Raw genomic sequence first — 26,976 nt, 5'->3', positions numbered from 1 at the left:
TTGGTTTATTTCAGAGAGAAAGAGAAAGCACAATCATGAGTGGGCGGGGGAGGGAGAAGCAAACTCCCTGCTGAGCGGGAAGCCCGATGCAGGGCTAGATCCCAGGACCCTGGGACCATGACCCAAGCTGAAGGCAGACGCCCAACCGACTGAGCCACCCAGGCACCCCTCTTAGAGCTTTTAATATGCTCACATACATTGTGAATTGTCAGGTTCCCAGTGTTGACCACAGAATCCTCTTCTCAAGAAGAATTTCTCAGAGATAGCGATCTTTCAGCATGTGCTTTGGAGACATTGCCCTGCATGATCATCTGCAGAAAGGTCTTACTTGGTTGAGCAGAGTGACTAAAGGAACTGATCATGGGGCCCATGTTTGCTATAGGGTGATGGAAGTTTTCCCTTGTTGTATTTCAAACATTTTGAAGGGGCTGTAGTCTGGTGACTGAAAAACTGACTTGGGTGGTTCTCAGACATTTTCTTCTCCACACTCGATGGAAATGCTGGAATCCTGGGATGTTATAATGGCTGTAGCTTCTTAGTACTTTCATATTTTCATTTATATGCCATCTATCCAGCTAGGAACTCTAGAAATTTATGGAATAGAAGAAATTTCTAAGCACAGATATTTAGATGTTGACACTGATATTAGAGCATGAATTTCTATTGGTTATAGACAAATATATAGACATCAATTTTATACACACACACACACACACACACACACACATATATATCAAGATCACAAAAAGGAACAGGAAAAGGAAAAAAACTAAACAGGGAATAATTCATTTATTCATTTGTTCTACTCCAAAGCAAACATTGTGCTAGGTGCTGAGGATGATAGAGTAAACAAGAGAGGCAAAGTCCCTGCCCTCACACAGCTTATACTCAGGGATACCTGAATTTGTACTGACAATGTCTCTAGTTTGCTTGGTGACCCTGGACAAGCCACATAAGCATCTGAAACTCCATTTTTTCATATTTTAAACAACCTAGTGGAGGCCCTCCGTTCCTGAAAACTTTAGTCCTAAAGTCATTAGTTGAAGAAGAACAAGGCAGGTGTCTATAGTGGGGGTAGAGATGAGCAATAGACCAGAGCAGATGTCAGAGCCCAATAGGGGAGGGCAAAGGGTGCAAGAGAGCCTGGCATGAGATGTCAGGTTCCAAGCAGAGTGAATAAGGCATTCCTGTGATGGGGAGGGACAGCCTCACAACCAAGGGGTAAGGAAGGCCTTCAGGCAAGAGGCAGCCCAATTGTGGGAAATCAAAGCCAGAGCAGGGAGAGGAGTGCATTCCTTTAGAGACCAAGAAGGGTCACAGGGCATCTGCATGCGTGGGCTGGTTGGTGTGGGAATTCAGAGCCAGAGTTAAGTGAAGAGGGTGTCCACATGGAGTGGCAGCCTAGCATAAGGAGTCAGACCCCAAGCAAAGAAAGAAGAGTGTCCACGCATAGGTAAGGTGGGGCTGAAGATCAGAGATTAGTTATATATAGGATGATCAGTCAAATGGGTAGACATATAAGAATAATGAGAGCCAAGTTCCTTACTCTAAGAGAAGGGAATTACAGATTTGGAAAGGAACAAAACTTGAATTCAATAAGAATTTCAAAACAGGTCATGAGAAACATGGAGAAAGAAAAGCTACAGGGAGCTAATTCTGGAGGAAGCAATATCCTTTAAAGGAAATGGCTATCAGATAAATGCATGAATGCAGTCATGAACTTCTTATCCAAAAGAGGAAAACTGATGACTGCAACAAAGTCAAGTATTTCAAGGGAAGGAAGGGGTGTGATATTACTTCTTATTTCTAACATTTGAACTAAATAACTTCCAGTGTGACTTAAAAAAATAGAGAAACTTATAGTGTTGGATTGGAAATGGATGTAGGTATCAATACAAACTCATGGTTTTCTATATATATATTAATAATAATATATATTTCAATATATATTTAATAAATACATTTTATATAAAAATAAATAGATGCAAAACTGTGTATACATACACAAATATATATGTGTGCATGTTTATGATATATATCATACATTAACATACATATATTCTCTAGTTCTGGCCATTCATAGGCCCTGAAACAATGACATCCCATTAATCTTAAGCACATATATTGTACACCTGAAACAAACATAGTACTGTGTGTTAACCGTAGTGGAATTAAAATTTTTAAAAACCGGGGCAGGGAGGGGGGGAGAAGCTAGAATTCTTCCTTTAGGAAGAGAGCGGAAGGTGCTGGTTTGGACTCTTTTTCCTTCTTTCCCATCAGTGGATAGAAGCAGCAGTGATTCAGGTGTAGCTGGTACAGCCTCAGGGCTGATGCTCAAGTGTTTGGAACAGGGCTGTTGTGCAGTAGTCTTTGGACAAAGGCCAGCTCCTGGAGCATACTGCGCATGCGCGAGCGTCTGCTCTTCGGAACGAAGGTATCTCAATCAGCCAGGGGAGGGAGGCAAGCTAGCCAACCATTACAGTGCTTACTCCAGCAAGCCAAGCACCAAGCCCTCAGTGGCAGGGCTGCAGTCTTTCCTTTGGCATAACAGAACCTGTTGGTTCTAGGTTAACACAGGACCATCGTGAGAGCTCCCCACCTATCCCTGGGTATTCTCTGTGTGAATGAGAACCCCATCTCCCCTTTCTGGGACTCTGGAAATAATTAGAAATACAGCAAGGGGATGGGAATGGCTACACTGAAGGCCAAAGTTTTTCACTCCACATGAGAACTGGATAAAACTGAGTATCAAGAAAACAGTCAATAAAACTAAAAGACAACCTATGGAATAGGAGAAGATATTTGCAAATGTCATAATAGGTAAAGGTCTGGTATCCAGAATCTATAAAGAACTTCTCAAACTCAACACCCAAAAAACTAATAATCCAGTCAATAAATGGGCAGAAGACATGAACAGACACTTCTCCAAAGAAGACATACAAATGGCCAACAGACACATGAAAAAATGTTCCACATCACTTGCCATCAGGGAAATACAAATCAAAACCACAATGAGATACCACCTTACACCAGTTAGATGGCCAGAATTGACAAGTCAGGGAACAACAAATGTTGGAGAGGTTGTGGGGAAAGGGAAACCCTCTTACACTGTTGGTGGGACTGCAAGCTGGTGCAGCCACTCTGGAAAACAGTATGGAGGTTCTTCAAAAAGTTAAAAATAGAGCTACCCTATGACCCAGCAATTGCACTACTGGGTGTTTACCTCAAAGATACAGATGTAGTGAAAAGAAGGGGCACATGCACCCCAATGTTCATGGCAGCAGTGTCTGCAATAGCCAAACTGTGGAAAGAGCCGAGATGCCCTTCAACAGATGAATGGATAAAGAAGATGTGGTTCATATATACAAATGGAATATTACTCAGCCATCAGAAAGGATGAATACCTACCATTTACATTGACATGGATGGAACTGGAGGGTATTATGCTAAGTGAAATAAGTCAATTAGAGAAAAATAATTATCATATGTTTTCACTCATATGTGGAATATAAGGAATAGCGCAGAGGATCATAGGGGAAGGGAGGGAAAACTAAATGGGAAAAAATCAGAGCGGGAGACAAACCATGAGAGATTCTTGACTCCGGGAAACAAACTGAGGGTTGCGGAAAGGGAGGTGGGTGGGGGTAGGGGGGTAACCAGGTGATGGGCATAAGAAGGGCACATGATGTGATGGGCACTGGGTGTTATATGCAACTAATGAATCCTTGAATACTACATCAAAAATTAGTATACTATATGTTGGCTAATTGAATTAAAAAAATAAAAATGAGAATCAGGTGTCTAGTTCCGTTTTCTCTTGCCCCCAAAGTGAGGACAGCTTTCTTCCAACACCTCTAGCAATCTGAGCATCAAAATATGTTCTAATTATAACCCATTAAATAAAATAGGAAATTACTGAATCCGAAACTCTGGGGGTGGGGCCAGCAATCTGTGTTTTAACTAGTCCTCCATCTTGATGCCCGCTGAAGTTTATAATCACTGTTCAGTGGTAATTTTCCCAAAGGAAGTGAATCAAGCTTGCAGTAAACCAGCAAATGGCAAGAGTTTAAATGGCCTTTTTGTGTCCTAGAACATTCTTTTGTTAATGTTTATGGAAGTCTTGCTAGATTTTCAAATAAGCCTGCTCAAATTCACAAGGAGCCTGTATTTCTGTCATCTGTGAAACCACTATTCTTCATTTTATCTTATTCATTTATTTAACCAGACTCTTAATGAGCTTATACCCAGAAGCATCAAGAAGTTCTGAAATCCCGGGGCGCCTGGGTGGCTCAGTCGTTAAGCGTCTGCTCAGGTCATGATCCCAGGGTCCTGGGATCGAGCCCCACATCAGGCTCCCTGCACTGCGGGGAAGCCTGCTTCTCCCTCTCCTACTCCCCCTGCTTGTGTTCCCTCTCTCGCTGTGTCTCTCTCTGTCAAATAAATAAAATCTTTAAAAAAAAAAAAGTTCTGGATCCCCTTTTCTTTCCCTACCATCTGAACTGTGACCCCAAGACAGCGTTAATTACACAGAAACCTGCTTACCTTACCTCCCATGACACTAATGACAAAGGCCAATCTCAGCTTCCCCACCTGTCATTCCTTAGAGATGAGCCTGAGTTTCTCCATTGGAAAACCTCCCAATGGCGTTTGCTGCCCCTTCGTTAGTGGAAGCTCTGAGCCACTGCTAACAGAGAAACCCTTGAGTTCACCTCTTTATTTATCTATACAACCCTCCCCACCTCTGTTTCTACCTGGTGTTCAATGGAGGGCACGGAGAGAGGTACTGAAAAAGCTTTCCTGGGCCAAGGGGAAGTCACTCGCTCACTGGCCTTTCTTTGTGCCTTTCCACTTTCCTCTCCTCTAGATGCCTTGGTTCTTCAGGTGCCTCCTATGTTCTCCAGACCCGGGTGTTCTAGATCTTGAGGCTCTTGAGGGTCTTGAGGACTGATTGCTCCATAGAGGAAAAACCAGCATCATTTTGTGAAAGTAATTCACTTAACACTAGCAGAAGTTTGGTGCCTATGAAACTAAAGTATGTGTCCACAGAAGATGCTGGACTCTGATTAATGTAACTCTGAATTAATCTCTCTGTGCTACAAGAGATGAAAGAAAAGGAGCCCTCAAATTCTTTTTTCGTTTGAAGTTTACTTCTGCATCATGCTCCAGAGAACTTCAATTCCTCTCCTCATCTCTTCTGACTTGTTCCCTTATGTTTCTTTTCCCATTTTCCCCTCTTTTATTCCTTCCCTTTTATATCCCCCAAATCTGAGCTGCTAGCCACAGGTGTGTGGTTCAGATTGAAAGAGGAAAGAATTGGTCAAGTATGGGTCATTTGAGAGACGTAGTGTAGGAAATAGTTTAATTTTCTTCTTTCCTTTCTAAAAAGCCTCATCCAGGTGAAATGCAGACCCAAAATTTACAGTAAGTAAAAAAGAGCCTCAGCCAAGAAACGCTAGTCCCATGTGAACACTAGTCCTTCTGAAAATAGCAGTATGAAATCATAAGCTTATCTGAGGTGAGATGACTTGGTATTTTCCATGTCCTGCATAAAATCCCACCATTTTTATTTTTATTTATTTATTTATTTTTTTTAAAGATTTTATTTATTTGAGACAGAGAGAATGAGATACAGAGAGCATGAGAGGGAGGAGGGTCAGAGGGAGAAGCAGACTCCCTGCGGAGCAGGGAGCCCGATGCGGGACTCGATCCAGGGACTCCAGGATCATGACCTGAGCCGAAGGCAGTCGCTTAACCAACTGAGCCACCCAGGCGCCCTATTTTTATTTTTTTTAAATTTTATTATGTTATGTTAATCACCATACATTACATCATTAGATTTTGATATAGTATTCCATGATTCATTGCGTATAATATTTTTATTTTTTAAAAAGATTTTATTTATTTATTTGAGAGGGAGAGGGAGAGAGAAAGCACAAGGGAGGGGCAGAGGGAAGAGCAGACTCACCGCTGAGCAGGGAGCCCGATGTGGGACTCAGTCCCAGGACCCTGGGATCATGACCTGAGCTGAAGGCAAACGCTTAACCGACTGAGCCACCCAGGCACCCAAATCCCACTATTTTTATCTTGACAAGATAGTATTCTGGGGCGCCTGGGTGGCTCAGTCGGTTAAGCGACTGCCTTCGGCTCAGGTCATGATCCTGGAGTCACAGGATCGAGTCCCGCATCGGGCTCCCTGTTTGGCAGGGAGTCTGCTTCTCCCTCTGACCCTCCTCCCTCTCATGCTCTCTGTCTCTCATTCTCTCTCTCTCAAATAAATAAATAAAATCTTTAAAAAAAAAGATAGTATTCTGGATCCTAAATCTCTCCATTTAGTATAATTATTTTTATTATTAATATTTAATTAATGATTATTAATTAATTGTTAAATTAATTGGCGTATATAACTTTTTTTGGTTTTGTTTCTGGAGAATCCTGAATAATACAGGAACCACTTTGCAACAGACACCATGCACTTTCTAGATAAGACCCATAATCCCCGGAAAGCTTAATAATAGCGTATGATACTCAAGGAGTTTGTGATCTAGTTAAAGAACAGGTATGTAAGATGTTAAAGCACATCAAAGATAATAATGCAGAAGTCACTAGTTGGTAAATGATTTACTCCACAAGTGTTTACTCTACATTCCTATCTGAGGAATATTGGAATGAATGACAAAAAGACCAGTTAAGAAGGGGCGCCTGGGTGGCTCAGTTGGTTAAGCGACTGCCTTCGGCTCAGGTCATGATCCTGGAGTCCCAGGATCGAGTCCCGCATCGGGCTCCCTGCTCAGCGGGGGGTCTGCTTCTCCCTCTGCCCTCTTCCCTCTCGTGCTCTCTGTCTCTCATTCTCTCTCTCTCTCTCAAATAAAAAATATATATATATTAAAAAAAAAAAAGACCAGTTAAGGAAACTTGCCAACCTGTGTGGGACCATAAAACAGCATAAATGTATTAACTAAGCCAAGTTATCAGCAGGTTTCTCAATAAGGTGACTATATTTTATAGCTGGTAATAGAACTTGGGAGAGATAATATTTTCATCCCTGGCATTTGCCATATTATGCTCAGCGTACATTTTCCAGTTCAAATACATGCCTTATTTTGAAGACTAAAACATTAAGCTTCAAACTGATGTTAAGTTTAAGTGCCAGTTAAGGTCATAGATGTATTAGTTTTTTAAAAATTTTAAAGTTTTTTAAAATTAAGATTTTAAAAAATAACCCAAACTCTACCTCTAACAGTGTTTGTGGTCTGACTCATTCTTTTAGGATGTGACCCTGGTACTTTGTCTTATGAGTTGTGTTGCCACGCTCTGCCACTAGAGGGTAGCATCGTTGCTATTGTCATTTCTGCTGTTTATTACACGGTATATTCAGTACTTGGCCATTCATCCAGTCTAATCCCCAATGTGATTGTATTTGGAAGTGAGGCCTTTGGAAGGTAATCAGATAATCAGAGAGGGGCTCTCATGCTGGGATTAATTTCCTTGTAAAGAAGATACTGGAGGGAGACAATCTGTCTCTGCACATGAGGATACAAGACAGTCTGCAAACCAGAAAGGCCTTCACCAAACACCAGGTCTGCTGGTTTCTTGATCTTGGACTTCCCACCCTCCAGAACCATAAGAAATAAATGTTTGTTGTTCACACCACGCAGTCTATGGTGCTCTGTTATAGCAGCCCAAACTGACTAAGACAGTGTCTGGCCAGATACTTGAACAGAAGCTGTGTGGGGAGAAGGGATGGGGGCAGATGGTCTTTAGAATGAGTCAGGTCCATCTAAGAAAGAACTGACCTATTCATTATGCAGTCGTGTCACCTCTCAAGTGGAAAGAGCCCCAAATTTTGGTGTCAGAAGTCTTATATTCCAGCATGGGCTCAGCCACTAATTGACTGCATGATCTTGGACAAATCACTAACTCTCTGGTCCCCAAGTCTTCACCTATAGACAACCTTTTAAGACCTCTTTTCTCTAAATAATATCTTCCTTTGATTTTTCTCTCATTATTCTGTTCCTATGGCTCACTTTCCAATGCTACAAGTTGAGAAGGATTCCTTAGGCGTTACAGCAGAGACAAAAGAAGTATGGTTGAGCTGGTGGGCTGGGCCAGGCTGGAAGTAGGAAACCAGGCACGGGCTCCCCAGTGCCCTGGTCTCGCCATGCCGCAGCATGACCCAGTCGGTGGTAGTCATGCTGGTCAGCTGGTGTGGACACCAGATGGGCTGCTGCTTCCGGGATCTGGCACTAAGGGAGCATGCCAAGGCCAACCAGAAAGGAATTTATAATGAGGCAATAAACAGCTTCCTTAGAAATGTGGATACCAGAGTGGCTGGTGACAGTGACAGTATTTCCAAGGGGAAAATTTGTTCTTTGAATGCATCAGCTATCTTGATTGACGTGGAGAAAAGAGTAGTAAATGAAATTCTGCAGGGCCCATTGAGAGATGTGTTTGATAGCAAGGAGCTCATCGCCGATATTTCTGGCTCAAGGAATAATTGGGCTGTGGGTCACCAAGTTTTTGGCAGTCTTTATGAAGAACAGATTCTAGAGAAGCTCAGAAAGTTGGCAGAGCCCTGTGATTGTTTGCAGTGTTTTTTTATTACACATTCCACGGGAGGAGGAACAGGATCTGGACTTGACACATTTCTCTTGAAGGTGCTTGAGGGTGAATTCCCGGAACTATACAGATTCATGACTTCAATTTATCCTTCTGAAGAGGATGATGTCATAACCTTGCCTTATAATAGCATCTCGGCAATGAAGGGACTTAATGAGCATGCAGACTGTGTGGTGCCCACTGACAACTAATCTTTATTTGACATCATTAGCAAGATTGACCTCATGGTGAATTCTGGAAAGCTGAGTACAACAATAAAGCCAGAGTCTGGTTACTTCAAGTACCAGGGCTTTTTGAAAAGTGGCACCAGAAGCCCTTGGATGCAATGAACCCCATTGTGGCAAATTTGCTGCCGAACCTAAGAAGCTCTGCAAGACTTGAAGGGTCCCTTTGGACCTTAATGAAATCAGCCTGAACTTAGTTACTTTTCCTGAAGTGCCTTATCTTGTGTCAAGCCTAACACCTCTATATATGCTAGCAAATGTTCACATTCCTACCTGAAGGCTCCATCAGATGTTTTCAGATGCCTTTAGTAAAGATCACCAACTCATTCAGGCTGACTCCATAATCTCTACCTTGCCTGCGCCTTTATGGTTAGAAGAAATGTACCAGTTTCAGGGTTTCAGATCTTCACGGACATATTGAACGAGTAAAACCTTCTGTATGGTTAGTCTCCTGGAATCAAGAAAGCTGGATTCTTGTGATGAAATCCAATCTGTTGGATTCATCACAATCTGTTGATGATACCAGTGTGTGAAATCAGTGACGTCTTTGTACTTTAACTTCAAACATTTGTCTTCAGAAAATTCCCTTTTTCTAAAATTGAGAAAACGGAGTCCTTCAACATTTTACTTTATTTATGGTCTCACATTTAGGCATTTATACGATGATAATCATGTCTTCAATAAAAATCTTATACAGGCATATTTTTATATTTATTTATAATTGATTTTTTCATATTCTGTTTAAATTCTGATTCTTTAAAAGCAAGCAGGAGGAGTAGTAGAAGAACACAATATAAATACTTTTGTGTAATACCTCCTAACTTTGCAGGGATAGGTTTTATTACAACTATTAAGGAGGTCTTGTTTCTCCTTTGGGTAACCACTTGTTTGCACTCAAAAGAATCATAATTTATGTTTATTTTAGCATGCATGTGTATTAAATTATCCTTAAATATAATGCTTTTTTTTACTTTATTTATTTTATTTTATTATGTTATGTTAATCACCATACATTACATCATTAGTTTTTGATGTAGTGTTCCATGATTCATTGTTTGCGTATAACACCCAGTGCTCCATTCAGTACGTGCCCTCTTTAATACCCATCACCAGGCTAACCCCTCCCCCCACCCCCTCCCCTCTAGAACCCTCAGTTTGTTTCTCAGAGTCCATCATCTCTCATGGTTCGTCTCCTCCTCCGATTTCCCCCCCTTCATTTTTCCCTTCCTACTACCTTTTTTTTTTTTTTAACATATAATGTATTGTTTCAGAGGTACAGTTCTGTGATTCAACAGTCTTACACAATTCACAGCACTCACCATAGCACATACACTCCCCAGTGTCTATCACCCAGCCACCCCATGCCTCCCACCCCCCACCACTCCAGCAACCCTCAGTTTGTTTCCTGAAATTAAGAATTCCTCATATCAGTGAGTTCATATGATACATGTCTTTCTCTGACTGACTTATTTCACTCAGCATAATACCCTCCAATTCCATCCACATCGTTGCAAATGGCAAGATTTCATTCCTTTTGATGGCTGCATAATATTCCATTATATATATATATACCACATCTTCTTTATCCATTCATCTGTCGATGGACACCTTGGCTCTTTCCATAGTTTGGCTATTGTGGACATTGCTGCTATAAACATCGGGGTGCATGTACCCCTTCGGATCCCTACATTTGTATCTTTGGGGTAAATACCCAGTAGTGCAATTGCTGGGTCATATGGTAGCTCTATTTTCAACTTTTTGAGGAACCTCCATACTGTTTTCCAGAGTGGCTGCACCAGCTTGCATTCCCACCATCAGTGTAGGAGGATTCCCCTTTCTCCACATCCCCACCAACATCTGTCGTTTCCTGACTTGTTAATTTTAGCCATTCTGACTGGTGTGAGGTGGTATCTCATTAAGGTTTTGATTTGGATTTCCCTGATGCCGAGTGATGTTGAGCACTTTTTCATGGGTCTGTTGGCCATTTGGATGTCTTCTTTGGAAAAATGTCTGTTCATGTCTTCTGCCCATTTCTTGATTGGATCATTTGTTCCTTGGGTGTTGAGTTTGATAAGTTCTTTATAGATTTTGGATACTAGCCCTTTATCTGATATGTCATTTGCAAATATCTTCTCCCATTCTGTCGGTTGTCTTTTGGTTTTGTTGACTGTTTCTTTTGCTGTGCAAAAGCTTTTTATCTTGATGAAATCCCAATAGAAATATAATGCTTTTTTAATTAAGCCAGTTGATTTTATAATAATAAATGTCCATGTTTTTAAACACACAAAAAAATAATTGTCTTTAGGGGATTGTAAAACACTAAGAAGGAAGAATTTATGTATAAAGATAACTACAGCTGGGGCACCTGGGTGGCTCAGTCAGTTAAGCATCTGCCTTCAGCTCAGGTCATGATCCCAAGGACCTGGAATCGAACCCTGCATCAGGATCCCTGCTCGGGAGGAAGCCTGCTTCTCCCTCTGCTGCTCCTCCTTCTTGCGCTCGCTCTCTCTCTGTCTGTGTCAAATAAATAAATAAAATCTTTAAAAAAAAAAAGATAACTACAGGACTGGATGGAATATGATCCGATGTCACTCTGGATTTAGTGCTGTGTGAGTTCACAGGCAGAGAAGAGTGGGATGAAGCAGTAGAAAAGGTTTTGAACTGAGCCTTAAAGAATCTCCAGAAGTTAGGCTGCAAAGAGCCAGGGAGGTAGGCTAGTTAATAAATACAACATAGATATGGAAATTAAACATATTTGGGGGAACAGAAAACAAGTCAACCTGACGGTCCAAGGGTTTTATTGGACAGTATGACAGCATAACTGCATAGTGAATTACGCTCAAGTGAAATGATTAAATAGTCATTAATTTAATTAAAACATGATGCTAATTAACTTAGAATGGATCTAAGAGGCAAAGGAACCCGGGGCAGTTTCTCACCAGAGGAGAGAGTTCCATTTTAAATTGCTAAGCCTCTTGTATACTCAGACGAGCTTATGTCTATATATTTTGGAATCTGTATGTATTTTAGCTTCAGACACACAAAAATACTGACATCTAATCTCAGAGCTGTTGGTTGGAATTACCTTTAAAAGAAAGTGACCTAGAATTCATTAAACTATCACCTTAATATCTGTAAAAATTGTGGAGTCTTATCCAATAGGAAATATATGGGAAAAAAAAGTGCAGGATAACATCAAGTTCAGAAGTCTTTATACTTAGAAGGAAATATATTTAAATATCTTTGGAGCTAAAGAATAATGAAAGTCCATCAAGTGGCATAACAGCCTAGCCGAGGGCGGCAGATTTTCATGAGTAGGTGGAAAAGACAGATAATTTTAAGGGGGACTCCAGCTCAGGATGGTGCCTTCCCTGTGCTTTAAAAGGCCAAGAGACAGCTTGTGTGGAGAGTCTGATAGAGTGACCATAAATAACAGGATTCAGCATGTGCCATTAGGCTCACCGTCAAGAATCCTGTTCCATTCAGTATCTGGGTCCAAGAGCTCAAGGAACAGACTAGGTATTTCCCAACATTGCCTGTCATAAATAAATCACTTCCTTAACAGTAAGCCTATTTTATCGTGGGAAGAGTTACAATTAAGTACAGTAATGTTTAAGAGAATCAAACTCATAATGATATTTTTGTGTTAAGAAATTATACATGTGTAGCATTTTAGGTATCTATAATTTTGAAAATAATTTTGTCTATGTTGATTAGTCTTGTAGGTCTAATTTATAAATGTTTAATTGAGTAACAGATTCAGGCTTGTGATTTTAAGTTGAAATCTCACTAAGTTTACACACTGTAGCAAAACATTTAAGAGCACTTACGCTTTGGGGCCACTGCGTGGCTCAGTCAGGTAGGCCTCCAACTCTTGATTTCAGCTCAGGTCATGATCTCAGGGATAATGGTCATGACCCAACCTCCCATTTCAACAATGAGCTGGAAGGTAATGTAGTTGAGGCTGCACTGAGCATTTCCCAAGCAAAGGAGACTGGAAGTTACAGAAATCACTGAAGAGTTGGTGTCCTATCAACAGCCAATGTTGATACTGGGCTGAGTTATGTAAGAGTTTCTTTACTTTACAGCTCACTCTTTTGAAACACAACTTGCCAAAGTTATAGAAGCTTGCTGGACTAGGAAAGATATGGGACATGCATGGGGCAGAATGCCATAATCACATGCCAACATCACAGGCATGTGGGCATTTCATATGCCAGAAGTGCACTCAGGTTTATCATATTATTCAAATAGAGGCCTATATTATTCAAATAGGTGGCTTTAGGCACCCACATCAGTTTTTTCCAACCCTTATATAAAAAAAAAAAAAAAAAAAAAGGAATGTGTCTAGTTCTTTGGCCTAAAAAATCTACTCACTTCCCTCTTCAGTATCACTGTGATAATACCAGACTGGGTTAGGCTTCTGGATTTGTGAGCGCTTCTGCAATGCCATGGAGCTTCAGGATTTAATTGCCCACATTTCACCTCCAGCTGCCCATGAGGCTGCTTCCTTTCTTCTATAGTCAATCAGCCCTCGAGGATTCCTGAAGCCCTCCTTACCTTTGCTGTCACGACAGAGATAGGCCCTTCCGACTAACATGGTACTAAATCAGCTGTCATTGGCTTCACTTTGTCTCAGAGATTCTAGATTCATAAAATGTGACAGCCAGAGAGTGCCTCATCCAGTTCAATTCCCTTACTTTAGAGAGGACATGGTGATTGCTAAAGTCCTGGAGGATGGTTAATTGTAGAGCCAGAATTAGAAATAAGATTTCTTGACTCTCCACTAAGTGTTACTTAGTGTAAGACTAGGTAAGAGCTCTGACTTTTTACCCAGGTAATCCATAAAATACTTTTCCTTATTTTAACCCCTCCATTATTTCAGCAGAGGGGACAGTATGGTGGCCATCCTATGCTGTGGTGATGACTTTTTACTCTATAGATGACATCATAACTCCCCCTTCCCAATCTCTCATGGCTTTGCATCCATGTGTCCTAGGGATCATTTGTTTGTCTTCTCTAAAAGACTGCACAACTCAGGACGACTGCTGGCTTACTTTTCTCAGGGGACAACTCAGGGGACAACTCAGGTACTTTTCTCAGGGGACAACTCAGGTACAACTCAGAAGGAGATGTCTCACAAAAAGGAATTTGTCACACTGCTCCTTCTTCATGATGCAAGGGTGAGGTGCAGTTGAATTAAAAAAAACATATGAGTGAAACCATATGATAATTGTCTTTCTCTGATTGACTTATTTCACTTAGCATAATACCCTCCAGTTCCAACCACATTGATGTAAACGGTAAGTATTCATCCTTCCTGATGGCTAATATTCCATTGTATATATGTACCACATCTTTATCCATTCATCTGTCGATGGACATCTTGGCTCTTTCCACAGTTTGGCTATTGTGGACATTGCTGCTAAAAACAGCGCAGAAGATCATAGAGGAAGGGAGGGAAAACCGAATGGGAAGTCATCAGAGAGAAAGACAAACCATGAGAGACTCTTTTTTTTTTTTTTTAAAGATTTTATTTATTTGACAGAGAGAGATACAGCGAGAGAGGGAACACAAGCAGCGGGAGTGGGAGAGGGAGAAGCAGCCTTCCCGCGGAGCAGGGAGCCCGATGCGGGGCCCGATCCCAGGACTCTGGGACCATGATCTGAGCCGAAGGCAGACGCTTAATGACTGAGCCACCCAGGCGCCCCACCATGAGAGACTCTTAACTACAGGAAACAAACTGAGGGTTGCTGGAGGGGAGGTAGGTGGGGGGATGGGATAACTGGGTGATGAGCATTAAGGAGGGCATGTGATGTGATGAGCATTGGGTGTTACATGCAATTGATGAATTATTGAACTCTACATCTGAAACGAATGATGTACTATATGTTGGCTAATTGAATGTAAATAAAGAAAGAAAACAAATAATGAAAATGTAAAACAAAACAAAACAACAACAAAAGAACTTGAGGTGTCTGTACCAAGGTTTTTGCATTCATTTATTTCTCATTGCAGCAACAAGATAAACAAGTGTAATTCAATGTTTAATGAGTTACAAATGGTAGTAAGCCCAGACACCTTGAGCATATGTATAAGGCAAATAAAACATTTTTCTTAGCGTGGATGTTAACTTTAAATGATCTGGGAATAGTTGCTCCAGGCCCCAAATACCATGACTGATGTGCAAAATGCATTTATCATCCAAAGTACTTACAAACCTAAAAATAAAATATTTGAATTCAAATACTTTAACCAAATTGGAAATACAAACAATATACCAAGAATCATCCTCAGCCACCTGTTCTCCAAGCAAAAGGTCAAAAAACAAAACCATGAACAAAAATAATCCAAAAAAGAGAAGTTCATCCAGAAAGACTAAATGCCCATCAAAATCACATCTCTTCTTCTGATTCTTGTTCTCGTTCAACATTTTTCAGGAGTCCAACTTCTGAAGGGCAGAACCTCTGAAGTCGAGATTTAACCAACCTGAGGAGAATGAAAGGCATCTCAAGTTATGCTGTTTAATAAAAACCCAGAACAATGTGTATCTATAATTCAACAAACTCCGAATTATCTGTGCAAATGGGAGAGGCAATCCAAAAAAAGAAAATCACTTTTATTTGGCTTTGGAGCTACCTGAAAAATTTTTGTGGATTAAAGCAGGGTATAAGTATACAGATACAATACAATTTTTAAATGTATAACATGATTGTTTAATTAGGCATCAGAGAATGCCTAATTATTCATAGCTTTGATCATTTCTAAAACAAACAAGAGAACCTCTGGGCTGCAGCAAGCCCAGATGAAACCGAGCTCAGCCTAGAGCTTTTCCATCAAGTCCACACCTAGCTATGTATTGCAAAAAGGAGCCCTCTCTTGTAAAGGAAGTGCATAAAGGCATCTCCTTCCCCATGTCAAGCCCCATGTCAAGCCTGTCCCAACTTGTGCCTTCAGAGGGGTGCTTTTGTGCAGGCCATGAACTGCTCAACTGCATGTGATGGTCCATGTAGTGATCCATGATGAAATAAGAAGTTGGAAGAAGTGCCCTCCACCTTTGTGATTATTTTCATAGATTAAGAGATCTGTAGGTCTAGGGGTAAGCAGCAATATAATTTTTGATGCTGGAAGATATGAAGATTCTTAGTGGCAGAAACTCAGCAGACTCTCCACTTCCCTGATGTAATAAAAACTAAGCAAAGCTTTTCCTGTGCATGATTATTCATAAAGACATTGTACTATGACTATATTGATAAAATATAGTTAAATTCCAAAAGTACATAGGAATACACAAACAAATTTGATACACCAAATCATCAAAATCATTCTCATTTTGTGAAAAACTTCACCAGTCTATCTGCATCCCCTATTTTCTGCCTCTCTTCTTCCAGTGAAGGCTTGCCCCCATAAATATGCAATGACTTTACTTGTGCTCTGGATCCCACTAGAATAAAAGCTTCATAAGAGCAAAGACCTTATCTTATTTAGTGCCTTAATGTTAGCCAGAGTCTAGAACAGCATCTGGTGCATAACAGTGGCTCAACACACATCTGATGAATCAATGTCCTTCGGAACAATCTGCCAGGAGCCCATATCACTCACTTATTCGTAGAGGTTAATTCTTCAGTCACTTTCAACTCAGCATTAACTCCTCCAATATACAACAACTGAGTAGTACCAATAACAACTATTGACTCATCAAGATCAAGGAAACCAATCAAAATAATTTGCCTTGATTATTGACTATTGATGTTGATCCCAATGTCCTCAGCTCTTCAAGGCACTATTCTTGCAAAAGGCTAATAGGCTTAAATAATTTAAAGCCTGGGACAGTGTTTGTGTCATATTTTAGATCCACACAGTTATATCTACATTGCACAACCTCAATACGTGCTAAATGAAATGGATTAACTGTTAATTCATTAATTAGATTCATTCCTGATGGCTCATGTGGAAAATAAAACAAACACATGGCTACTTATTACAAATTAATTGTTAACCCAGACCCTAGTGACTCTTCCTGTTTCCCACTCCTCTTTCCTGGGCTGTGTCTGCTGTTTCTACAAGCTACCCAGCTGAGGCATGTTCAGGCTCTATCTGCACCCTGTAGCCCTAGGTATTGGCACATGCATAAATGGGCGCTGGAGACAGATTCAAGGCTGGAATGATAAAGAAGTGCAAATAATTGCTAGTTCCTGGAATGATGTTTGTCCAGGATACTAAGGTTAGGATGTGTCTGAGGTTTTGCTCTCATAGGTTTTCTTCGATTAATAAGAAAAAGAGCAGAGCTGAGACTCTGGGTGTACTTCCACAGTCCATCTGGAAATCAAACTTCCAGAAGGCAAACCTCATTTTCCTGGAATTTGGTCATCTCTATTTTGTTCTTCAAAATGAGTCACCTGAATTATTGCTTAGGAAACCAACCTGAAAGTGGGCATATTTCTCGACCCATAGAGAGGGGCTTTTGAAATAATTCTATAAATAGTGGTATTTAAATATGAAATATAGTAGAATATCTAATAAAATTTCCAAACAGATAAGTCTCTCCTATGAATGTCATTTCAGAACTGCAGGTATGGGTCTGAATGAGGCAATCTTTGAACCATTATTCTGGAAATTTATGAGGCTGATTGAGGCAATCTTTGCACCATTATTCTGGAAAGCTGGGAAGTAGAACTTCACTTTTCTGAGATTTGGGGGGTTGTGGTTCCATAACCTAGTTTTGTTTCCATGGTGATCTTTGCACTTTGTCAAACATATTCTGACATAATGTCCTGAAAATCCATCACCTGTGACTGAATTACAAACTACTCCAGTCAAACCCTGAAAAATAGATTGTCAAAACTCCTTATGATTAGAGAACTGAATTAGCCTGCCATGTGACCTCACTGAAAGTCAGTACTGAATCTTCATGACATTTTTTAAGCTATTGCTTAAGTTTATATCAACATACCTCACATCATGAGCTCTTGTTCTTATACTTCCAAGAGCACTATGAGAGCAAGACTGGAAAGCATCTGAAACATGATTTCCAAACAAACAAAGCGCATATTCATGTAACTCTGAAGCAGATCTATTAAAACACGCCTGACAGCATGCCAGGAGCTGTGCAAATATAAAAAGGGTATTTTCCTAAGGGTGATACAATCTAGCTAGCAGATCAGGCTGAAGTAAGCTGATAGTAAAGATAGATCGCAATTGCTAAAATGGGTAGTAGTGACTAAAATACTATACAAACTCCTGAAGGGAGATGAGGGCTAGAATTGTCACAGAAGTTTTCATAGAAGAGATGGGCATTTAATTTGGATATGCCAAGTAGAGTGGACTAAGTGGCCCAAAAGGTAAAGGTTGAAAAAGACATCTAGAAAACTGTAAGTGGATAAGAGAGGTCTGAAGCTTTTTGAAACAGGAAGAGACAGTAGTCTTCTTTTGGCTCTGGAAGGGAGCTGATGTGAGCTAGAGAGGCTCCTTGAATGTTGCCATTATTCTCGGAGGTTGCCCAGCCCCTAAGGAGGTGAGGCCCAGATGTCAGCCTAGAACAACAGAGGAAGAAACCAAGTTTCACTTAATGGCAGAGCCAGTCTTAACAGCCATCTGCATGCTTTGGAGGAATGAAATAGGACTAATAGAAATCAGTCAATGAGAAGCTAGAATCTCCCAGTACCCAAAGCACTTAGACCCCTAGAAGGAGGTAACTACAGATCAAAGTAAGCTGACCCAAAGCCTAGCAGAGACATCAGGAGCTAGACAAGGAAATCGTTCTCTTACTCAGAGACCCAGCACCAAAGCTGCTTCAGCAGTGAAGCTCAGAGAAGCACAAAGCAAGAGAGAAGAGTAGAAAGCTAGTTTTTGAAGAGGATGAGACCCCACTGGGCCTAGAAGCAGCTACCATATTTTAGAAGTCTAGAGAACCTACTAGATGCATACTGCCCAATATGGTAGTCACTATACATTTACAGATATTTAAATTAATTAAAATTAATGTGGCACTAGGCACATGTCAAGTGCTCAATAACCATATAGTCAAGTAGCTCATGGCCACAAAAATGAAGCCTGCAGATATAGAACATTTAGGTAAACACTGAAGTCTGAAGAATTAAGTGTGGAGCCTGCATGCCTAGTAGTTGGGACCAGCCAGACCCACTGTGGTTTGGTATTAGCTACCTTAAAGACAGGAACCATGTTCAGCTCTTTCTATTCCTTTTGATCCTTCAAGCTGAAGCTTAATTCTCAACTGCGAGGAAGCCTCCTCTGGGCTCCAATAGTGCTTTGTTCTACTATTTCCACCTATTGCATTGTATTTCAATTGTCTATCTCTCCCCCTTAGGGTCTATACCTTATGCATTTTGTGATACAGAAGAAGGAGGAGGGGGAGGAGAACAAGAAAACTAACAAGAAGAAGAAGAAGAAGAACTTCCGCTGTGCCTTTATTATGTCCTAAACAGTTTAAATACGTATCTCATTTAGGTACTATTATTATTCCCATTTTGTAAACAATAAAACTGAGACTTAATGTGGTTACATAATTTGCCCAAAGTCATACAGCTGATAGGTAGCAGAATTAGGAATATGTGTTTTATCAATCTGTTATATTGCTCTTCATCTACTGTGAAACATTGTATCAGGGTCTAAAAACATGATTTTTCAACTGAATCTTACTTTTAGAAATATTAGAGTAAATGTCAAATTAATCATATACTCAAATTTAATGGGAGACATAAATATTGGTCAAAAAATGACACCAAGCTTGTGAATTGCTATGATTGATGTACATGTGGGCAAATGAAGGGCTCATTGCAAGTATGGAGAGGACCATCTGGAAAAGGAGACAGCATATGCAAAGACATGAAGGCACAGAAAAGGGTGTTGAAGGGTAACACATAGGTTAGAGACACAGCTGAGACACTGTTGAGGGAGTCTAACTTTAAGCCAGCATTTATTCTTTCGAGGGGGACCCTCTGGGTTTGCAGATAATTTTCTGCTACATTACCCTGTCTTGTGGAATACTAAGGAATGAAGTTCCTCTTTGAATTTAAAGTTCAATACTTTCGAGTCTTGATGATCAGATACCAAGGAAGAGAACTTATGTGAACAAAAAATCACTAACTTACCAAGTGACAAAGGCATAAATCATTCCAACGATGATAATGCTTAATGCATAATGCCAACAAAAGCATATGGTAAGAAACATAATGTTGTCATGATCCATTGCATCCCATGCAGGACCTCCACTGGGGGGATAAAGGACAAAACCAATCTGTAATTTAAAACAAAAAGCACATATTAAAATAATCAGCCACATTCCCAAAGATAGTACATTTCAAAATGTTTGGTTCTAAGATTAATCTTAGCTAAAGTAACTCCAATTATCTGAGATGCTACAGATAAGACATCAGATAGTATCTACCAGGTCATATTTTTTTTAAAAAAATGTTAAGGACATTGAAGAGACATTTTCAAAATATGAATAGGCATCATCTCTGTGGTTTAGTGGACTTTCAGAGAATGTGTCAGGTTTCTAAGTTGTGCAGTTTCACACAGTTATTTCAAAATTAGAGTATAAAGAGGTTTTAAAATAAATAAATGTTCACAGCTAACATTATATTCAATGATCAAAGACTGAAAGCTTTGCCCCTAAGATCAGCAACAAGAGGAGGGTGTTGGATTCACCACTTCTATTCACTAGGAATTTCTAGCCAAAAATTAGTCAAGTAAAATAAATAAAGGGTATCCAGATTCTAAAGGAAGAAGTGAAACTATCTATATTCACAGATTATATAATCTTATATATAGAAAATCCTAAAGAATCCACACACAAAAAAACGATTAGAGCTAATCAATGAATTCAGCATACTTGCAGGACACAAAATTAACAAACAAATTCAGTTGTATTTCTATACACATGCAATGAACAACCCAAAAATTGAATTAAGAAAACAATGTTACTTACAATAACATTGAAAAAAATAAAATACTTAGAAATAAATTTAATCAAAGAGGTTCAAGACTTGTACACTGAAAACTACAAAACATTGTTGAAAGAAATCAAAGACCTAAATAAATGGAAATACATCTCATGTTCATGGACTGGATGATTTAATATTGTTAAGATGGCAATAACACCCAAAGAAATCTACAAATTCAGTGCAATCTCTATCAAAATCCCAATGGTCTCCTTAATGCCCATCACCCAGTTACCCCACCCCCCCACCCACCTCCCCTTCCACAACCCTCAGAAGGCACATGATGTGATGAGCACTAGGTGTTATATGCAACTGATGAATCATTGAACACTACATCAAAAACTAATGATGTATGGGGCACCTGGGTGGCTCAGGTGTTAAGCGTCTGCCTTCGGCTCAGGTCATGATCCCAGGGTCCTGGGATCAAGCCCCACATCCGGCTCCATGCTCTGCAGGAAGCCTGCTTCTCCCTCTCCCACTTCCCCTGCTTGTGTTCCCTCTCTCGCTGTGTCTCTGTCAAATAAATAAATAAAACCTTTAAAAAATTAAAATAATAAATAAATAATAAATAAAAAACTAATGATGTAGTATATGCTGGCTAATTGAATTTAAATTAAAAAAAAATCCCAATGGTCTTTTTTTTACAGAAATGGAAAGCTGACCCTAAAAATCATATGGAATTACCAGGAACCAAGAATAGCCAAAACAACGTCGAAAAATAAAAACCAAGTTTTAAGATACATGCTTACTGATTTCAAAACTTACTACAAAAATTGCAGTAATCAAAATAGTGTGGTATTGACATAATGATAGAAATATGGATTGATGAAATAGAATTGAGAGTCCAGAAATAAATCTATATGTCTGTAGAAAATTCATTTTTGACAAGAGTGCCACGGCTATTCAATGCGTAAATAGTAGTCTCATCAACAAATGGTGCTAGTACAATTGGATATCCACATGCAAAAGAATGATTTTGGACCCTTACCTTACACCCCATACAAAAATTAACTCAAAAAAATTAACAACTGAGGGTTGCTGGAGTGGAGGGGAGTGGGAGGGATGGGGTGGTTGGGTGATGGACATTGGGGAGGGTATATAATATGGCGAGTGCTGTGAATTGTGTAAGACTGATGAATCACAGAACTGTACCCCTGAAACAAATAATACATTATATGTTAATTTTTAAAAAAAGAAAAAGAAAAAAATATTACTCAACACTTCTACTCCCTAGTTACCACCCAGAAGAAATGAAAACATACACCCACATAAAGCCTTGTAACGTGAATGCTCATTTAAAGCAGCATTATCCATGATACCTCCCAAATGGAAATAACCCAACTGTTTATAACCTGGCAAGTGGAAAATGAAAATGTGCCATATCCATACACTGGAATGCTACAACAATAAAAAGAAGACACTACTGACACATTCTGTGGCATGGACTCAGAATCATTATGCTAAATGAAACAAGTCAGATGTACAAGATTACTTTTGCACCACTCCATTTATGTGAAATGTTCAGAAAAAGCAAATCACTAGACATAGAAAAGGGACAAGTAGTTGCTAGGGGATGGAGGTGGGAACAGGGAATGACTGTAACTGGCATGAGTGATCTTTTTGGGATGATGGTGTACAACTCTGTATATTTACTAAAAATCAGTGAATTATACATTTAAGCTGGTGAATTTTATGGTATAGAAATTATACTTTAGTACAGTTGTGTAAAAATAAAAATGGCTTATCTTCTGGGGAAGTAAATTCCAAAACAAAGAACTGAGAACAACTAGGCTAAGTCAATGAATGATCATAGATCTTAGATGTATCTTGCCAATACCCTTGAAATGTTTAAAATGCTAATTGATGAGACTATCTACATGGTGATTCTTTGGACAGTTGTTGCTCCTTTGAGTTCAGAGAAGTTTTGTAAGACTATTAAAAAATAGTTAAAGCAAAAAAAAAAAGAAAAAAGGGATCAAAAACTAAATATAAGAACTAAAACCATAATACTCTTAGAAGAAAACATAGGGGGAAAGCATCATGTCCTGGCATTGGGGATGACTTCTTAGATACTACACCAAAAGTACAAGCAACCAAAAAAAAAAAAAAAAAAGGTAAATTGGACTTCACCAAAATTAAAAACTTTTGTACCTCAAAGGACACTATCAAGAAAATGAAAAAGGAGCCCACAGCATGGGATAAAATACTGCTGTATCATATATCTGATAAGGAATTAATATCTAGCATGTACAAAGACCTCCTAAAACCCAACAACTAAAAGACAAAAAATAACTATTTTTAAATGAACAACGAAGTTGAAGAGATATTCCTCCAAAGATGGTATATAAATGGTAAATAAACTCATGAAAAGATGAAGAACATTGTTACTTATTAGAGAAATGCAAATCCAAACCACAGGAGATACAACTTCACACCCACTAGGATGGTAAAAATAATAAATAACAAGTGTTAGTAAGAATAAAGAGAAATTGGAATCCTTGTAAATTGCTGGTAGGAATATAAGATGGTGCAGTCACTGTGGAAAACAATTGGACAGTTCTTCAAAAAGTTAAATGCAGCTTTAATTATCACATGACCTGGCAATGTCATTCCTAAGTATATACCCAAAAGAACTGAAAACAAGTATTCAAACAAAAACTTGTAAACAAATGTTCATAGAAGCATTATTCACAATAGTCAAAAGTTGAAAACAACCCAAATGTCTGTCAACTGATGATGAATAAACAAAATGTGGTATACCAATACAATGGATCATTGAACCATAAAGTCATGACGCACTAATGCATGACACAATATAGATGAATATTATAAACATTATGTTAAGGGAAAGAGGGCAGACACAAAAGGTCCCATATTGTCTGATTCTGTTTACATGAAATATTCAGAATAACTAAATTCATAGAAACAAAAAACAAATTAGTGGTTATCAGGGGCTAAGAGGAGAGTAAAAGAGAATGATTGCATCAGGGTTCCAGGGTTTCCTTCTGGGGTGATGAAAAGGTTTCAGAACTGAATAGCAGTGATAGTTGCATAATATAGTGAATGTACTTAAATGGCACTGAATTATATACTCTAAAACAATTGTGTTATGTAAATTTTATCCTAACAAAAAACAAAAAGAGAACGAGAGAGAGAGATGGATGAATGATGGACAGATGGGGGGATGGGGGATGGACATATGTCAGGTCTCTAGAACTAAATGAAATACAATACCAAGATAATTACATGGACAATGTATGAATGTCCACCATATATTAGCTAATTATATGTCAGTTACAGTGCTTGGGAGTGTTCCTTACAATGGCCCTTAAATGATGTATTATTATCCCATTTTAATGTATTATTATCCCATTTTAACATATTATTGTCTTCATCTCTGGATGAGAAAATTGGGTGGTTTCATAATTTGCCTGGAATCGCACATCTAATAAATGAAATCTAACAGGAACAAAAAAAAAGCATTTAGTCCATAGTATTGAGTGAAACTTTAATACCATTTCTGTTTGAAATTTCTAATAACCTGAGTAAATTAGGAAAAAACAAGACTTGGGCCTTAATCACTTGTTCCCATTTCCCATTCTAAAGAATTCCCTTTGGTTGGAAAGAGAACTACCATTTGTACCACCCAGTAGATGTATCACTAGGTGTGGGGCACCTTAACTTCATTCATGCACATAAACTTCACCATAATTCTAAGTCCTTATAATAACCGCAAGAATAAGCCATTACCTCCATTCTTCTCATGCCCTACTTTTGCAGCAACTCATGAAAGATGACAAAAAAAATTGTGTCAAGTGAGTATCTTTTAGGGAGAGTTGAGTGTAATAAATTATGGACCAGCTCCCCAGTTCCTACCTATTGGTCCCACCAATGTCCTTCCAATGCCATCCACCCATCTATCCTTGCTTGGGCAGTGTTTTGCTACAGCTCCCTGAGGTAAGGGTTAGCAGTTGTGGCTTATAATGTGTACCTCCAAAAGGATATGTTGATGTCCTAACACTTGGTGCCCGTGAATGTGACCTTATTTGGAAATAATGTCTTTGCTGATGTCATCAACTTGAGATGAGGTCATAGTGGATTAGAATTGGCCCAAATCCAATGACTAGTGTCCTTATTATAGAAGGCCATGTGAAGACACAGGTACACAGAAACCCACAGGTGTATCTATGGAGGCAGAGGTTGAGGTTATGCTGCCATAAGCCAAGGAATGTCAAGGATTGCTGGCAGCTCTCTAGGAGAGTGGCATAAGACAGATCCTCCCTTTGGGCCCCCAGGAAGGAACCAACATGCTGACCCCTTGATTTCTGGACTTCTGGCCTCCAAAACAGTGAAAGAATAAATTTCCGTTGTTTTAAGTCATCCAACTTGTGGGACTTTGTTATTGGAGCCCTAGGATACTAATACAAAAGCTAAGACCAAAATAAGCAAGGAATATCACTTATCCTAAACCTCAAGTCTGGACACTTTGGTGGCTCTTATCCATCTTTCAAATCCCAACTTAACTTTACCTTCTCCTGGTAAAGCATAGAATAAATAGTGTACACTCATGTGATTAATATGGTAGAACCAGACTTCAGATCCAGGTCTGCCTGACCTAGAGTCTCGTGGACTTCTCCCTCCATGCCATAGTCACAATCGTTTTCTGGAGCTTCCAAAATAAAATATCTCTTAAGTCACCTTCATTGGTCGTTACCAGTTCTACCAGCCAAATGTTTACTGTTTTATACCAAGAAAAGAGAAACTTTGAGCACCTCTCATTACTCATCTCCTTGAGACACTCAGAGCCTGACACTGAAAGCTAAAGACTTAACTGAAGGCCACTGTGAAGCCTATGAACAGTGTTAACTGATGTGATTATTGTGAAAGTCATAGAAACATTCCAAGTCATTTCAGGATAAAAGCAAGTGAATTCGGAAAGCTGAAAAACCAAGGGCCAGAAAATGCCACAACTCATTAAATCTTCCTTGATATATAGAATCAGCCACTACTCTCTCATTAGTTATTCTAATTTGCTTCCTAATGTAAAATTCCAACCAAACAAAAGGTCTGAAAAAGAATTTTTCTTGCTGTATCTTCTATGCCACTCCTGAACGTCTGTTTTTGAATAGTTTAAGCCTCATTAATATCACATTTAAAATGTAAATAATTATCTTCTCTAATATACAGCAAGCCAGGGGCTCATTTCCTATAGATTAGAGTTTGAATTTCCTAGTGTTTTAAGTCTTATTTTCCAATCACTTATTTCAACACTATCAGCCTTAAACAAGTGTTTGATCTACCATATCAGACTCAGACCACTACTGCTTAGTTGGGTCTTTTTGACATCTTTGAATGAACTTTTGTCTTTCATAAAGACAAAATAAGGCTGCACTTTACTTCGGGCTCAACAATCTGGGGAGCCATGGGAGGAGTTCCCGGAGCAATTAGTGGGGGAGGGTGATGAAGCAGTGGTTACTGTTAAAAGTAATGGGAAACGGGCGCCTGGGTGGCTCAGTTGGTTAAGCGACTGCCTTCGGCTCAGGTCGTGATCCTGGAGTCCCTGGATCGAGTCCCGCATCCGGCTCCCTGCTCGGTGGGGAGTCTGCTTCTTCCTCTGACCCTCCCGACCCTCCCCCCTCTCATGCTCTCTCTCTCTCTCAGTCTCTCTCTCTCTCAAATAAATAAATAAAAAAAAAATAAAATAAAATAAAAAAAAAAAATAAAAAAAAGTAATGGGAAACAAAGACAGCAGAAGTGTCTTCTTCCTCCCCTGATGGTCTCTGCCTCAACTCTGACAATGATAGGAGGGAACTTGGAAATGACAAAGTGTGAAAGTGAGCTTTAGAAATATTCTCCCACAGGGGTGACTGGGTGGCTCAGTCGGTTAAGCATCTGACTCTTGATTTCCGCTCAGGTCATGATCCCAGGGCTGTAAGACTGAGCCTTCCATCCCCCTACCACTCCTGGTGGGGGCTCTGTGCTCAGTGGGGAATCTGCTTGAGATTCTCTCTCTCCCTCTCCATCTGCCCCTTCCCCCACTCATTCCCCATCATTTACATATGAGTTATAAAAAAAAGGCCAATCTGAACATTTGCCTCATTCATTTTGCATCTCCTTATTTATAGTTCCAAGAGTCTGGGTGTGCTAATCTGTCTACATATTGTTTATGCACT

General features: G+C 39.5%; 1 protein-coding gene and 1 pseudogene across 2 annotated transcripts in view; one reads left to right on the top strand and one right to left on the bottom strand.

Annotated features, from left to right (window-relative positions):
* The first annotated feature begins 8,168 nt into the window (after positions 1 to 8,168).
* Positions 8,169 to 9,373, top strand: LOC110582696 (annotated as a pseudogene).
* A 5,442-nt stretch (positions 9,374 to 14,815) lies between these two features.
* Positions 14,816 to 26,976, bottom strand: part of TMEM45A (transmembrane protein 45A) — a 54,498-nt gene continuing 42,337 nt past the window's right edge. For both annotated transcript variants that reach the window (XM_021692452.2, XM_021692453.2), the window contains exons 5-6: positions 19,952 to 20,097; positions 14,816 to 15,329 (exon numbers count right to left, since the gene is read on the bottom strand). In XM_021692452.2, coding sequence (XP_021548127.1) covers positions 15,236 to 15,329; positions 19,952 to 20,097 — 240 coding nt within the window. In that variant the 3' untranslated portion in view covers positions 14,816 to 15,235. The remainder of the gene's footprint in view (positions 15,330 to 19,951; positions 20,098 to 26,976) is intronic.

Source organism: Neomonachus schauinslandi, chromosome 1, assembly GCF_002201575.2.
Source record: "Neomonachus schauinslandi chromosome 1, ASM220157v2, whole genome shotgun sequence".
Classification (NCBI taxonomy): Eukaryota; Metazoa; Chordata; class Mammalia; order Carnivora; family Phocidae; genus Neomonachus; species Neomonachus schauinslandi.
This window is presented reverse-complemented; position numbering and strand designations above follow the sequence as displayed.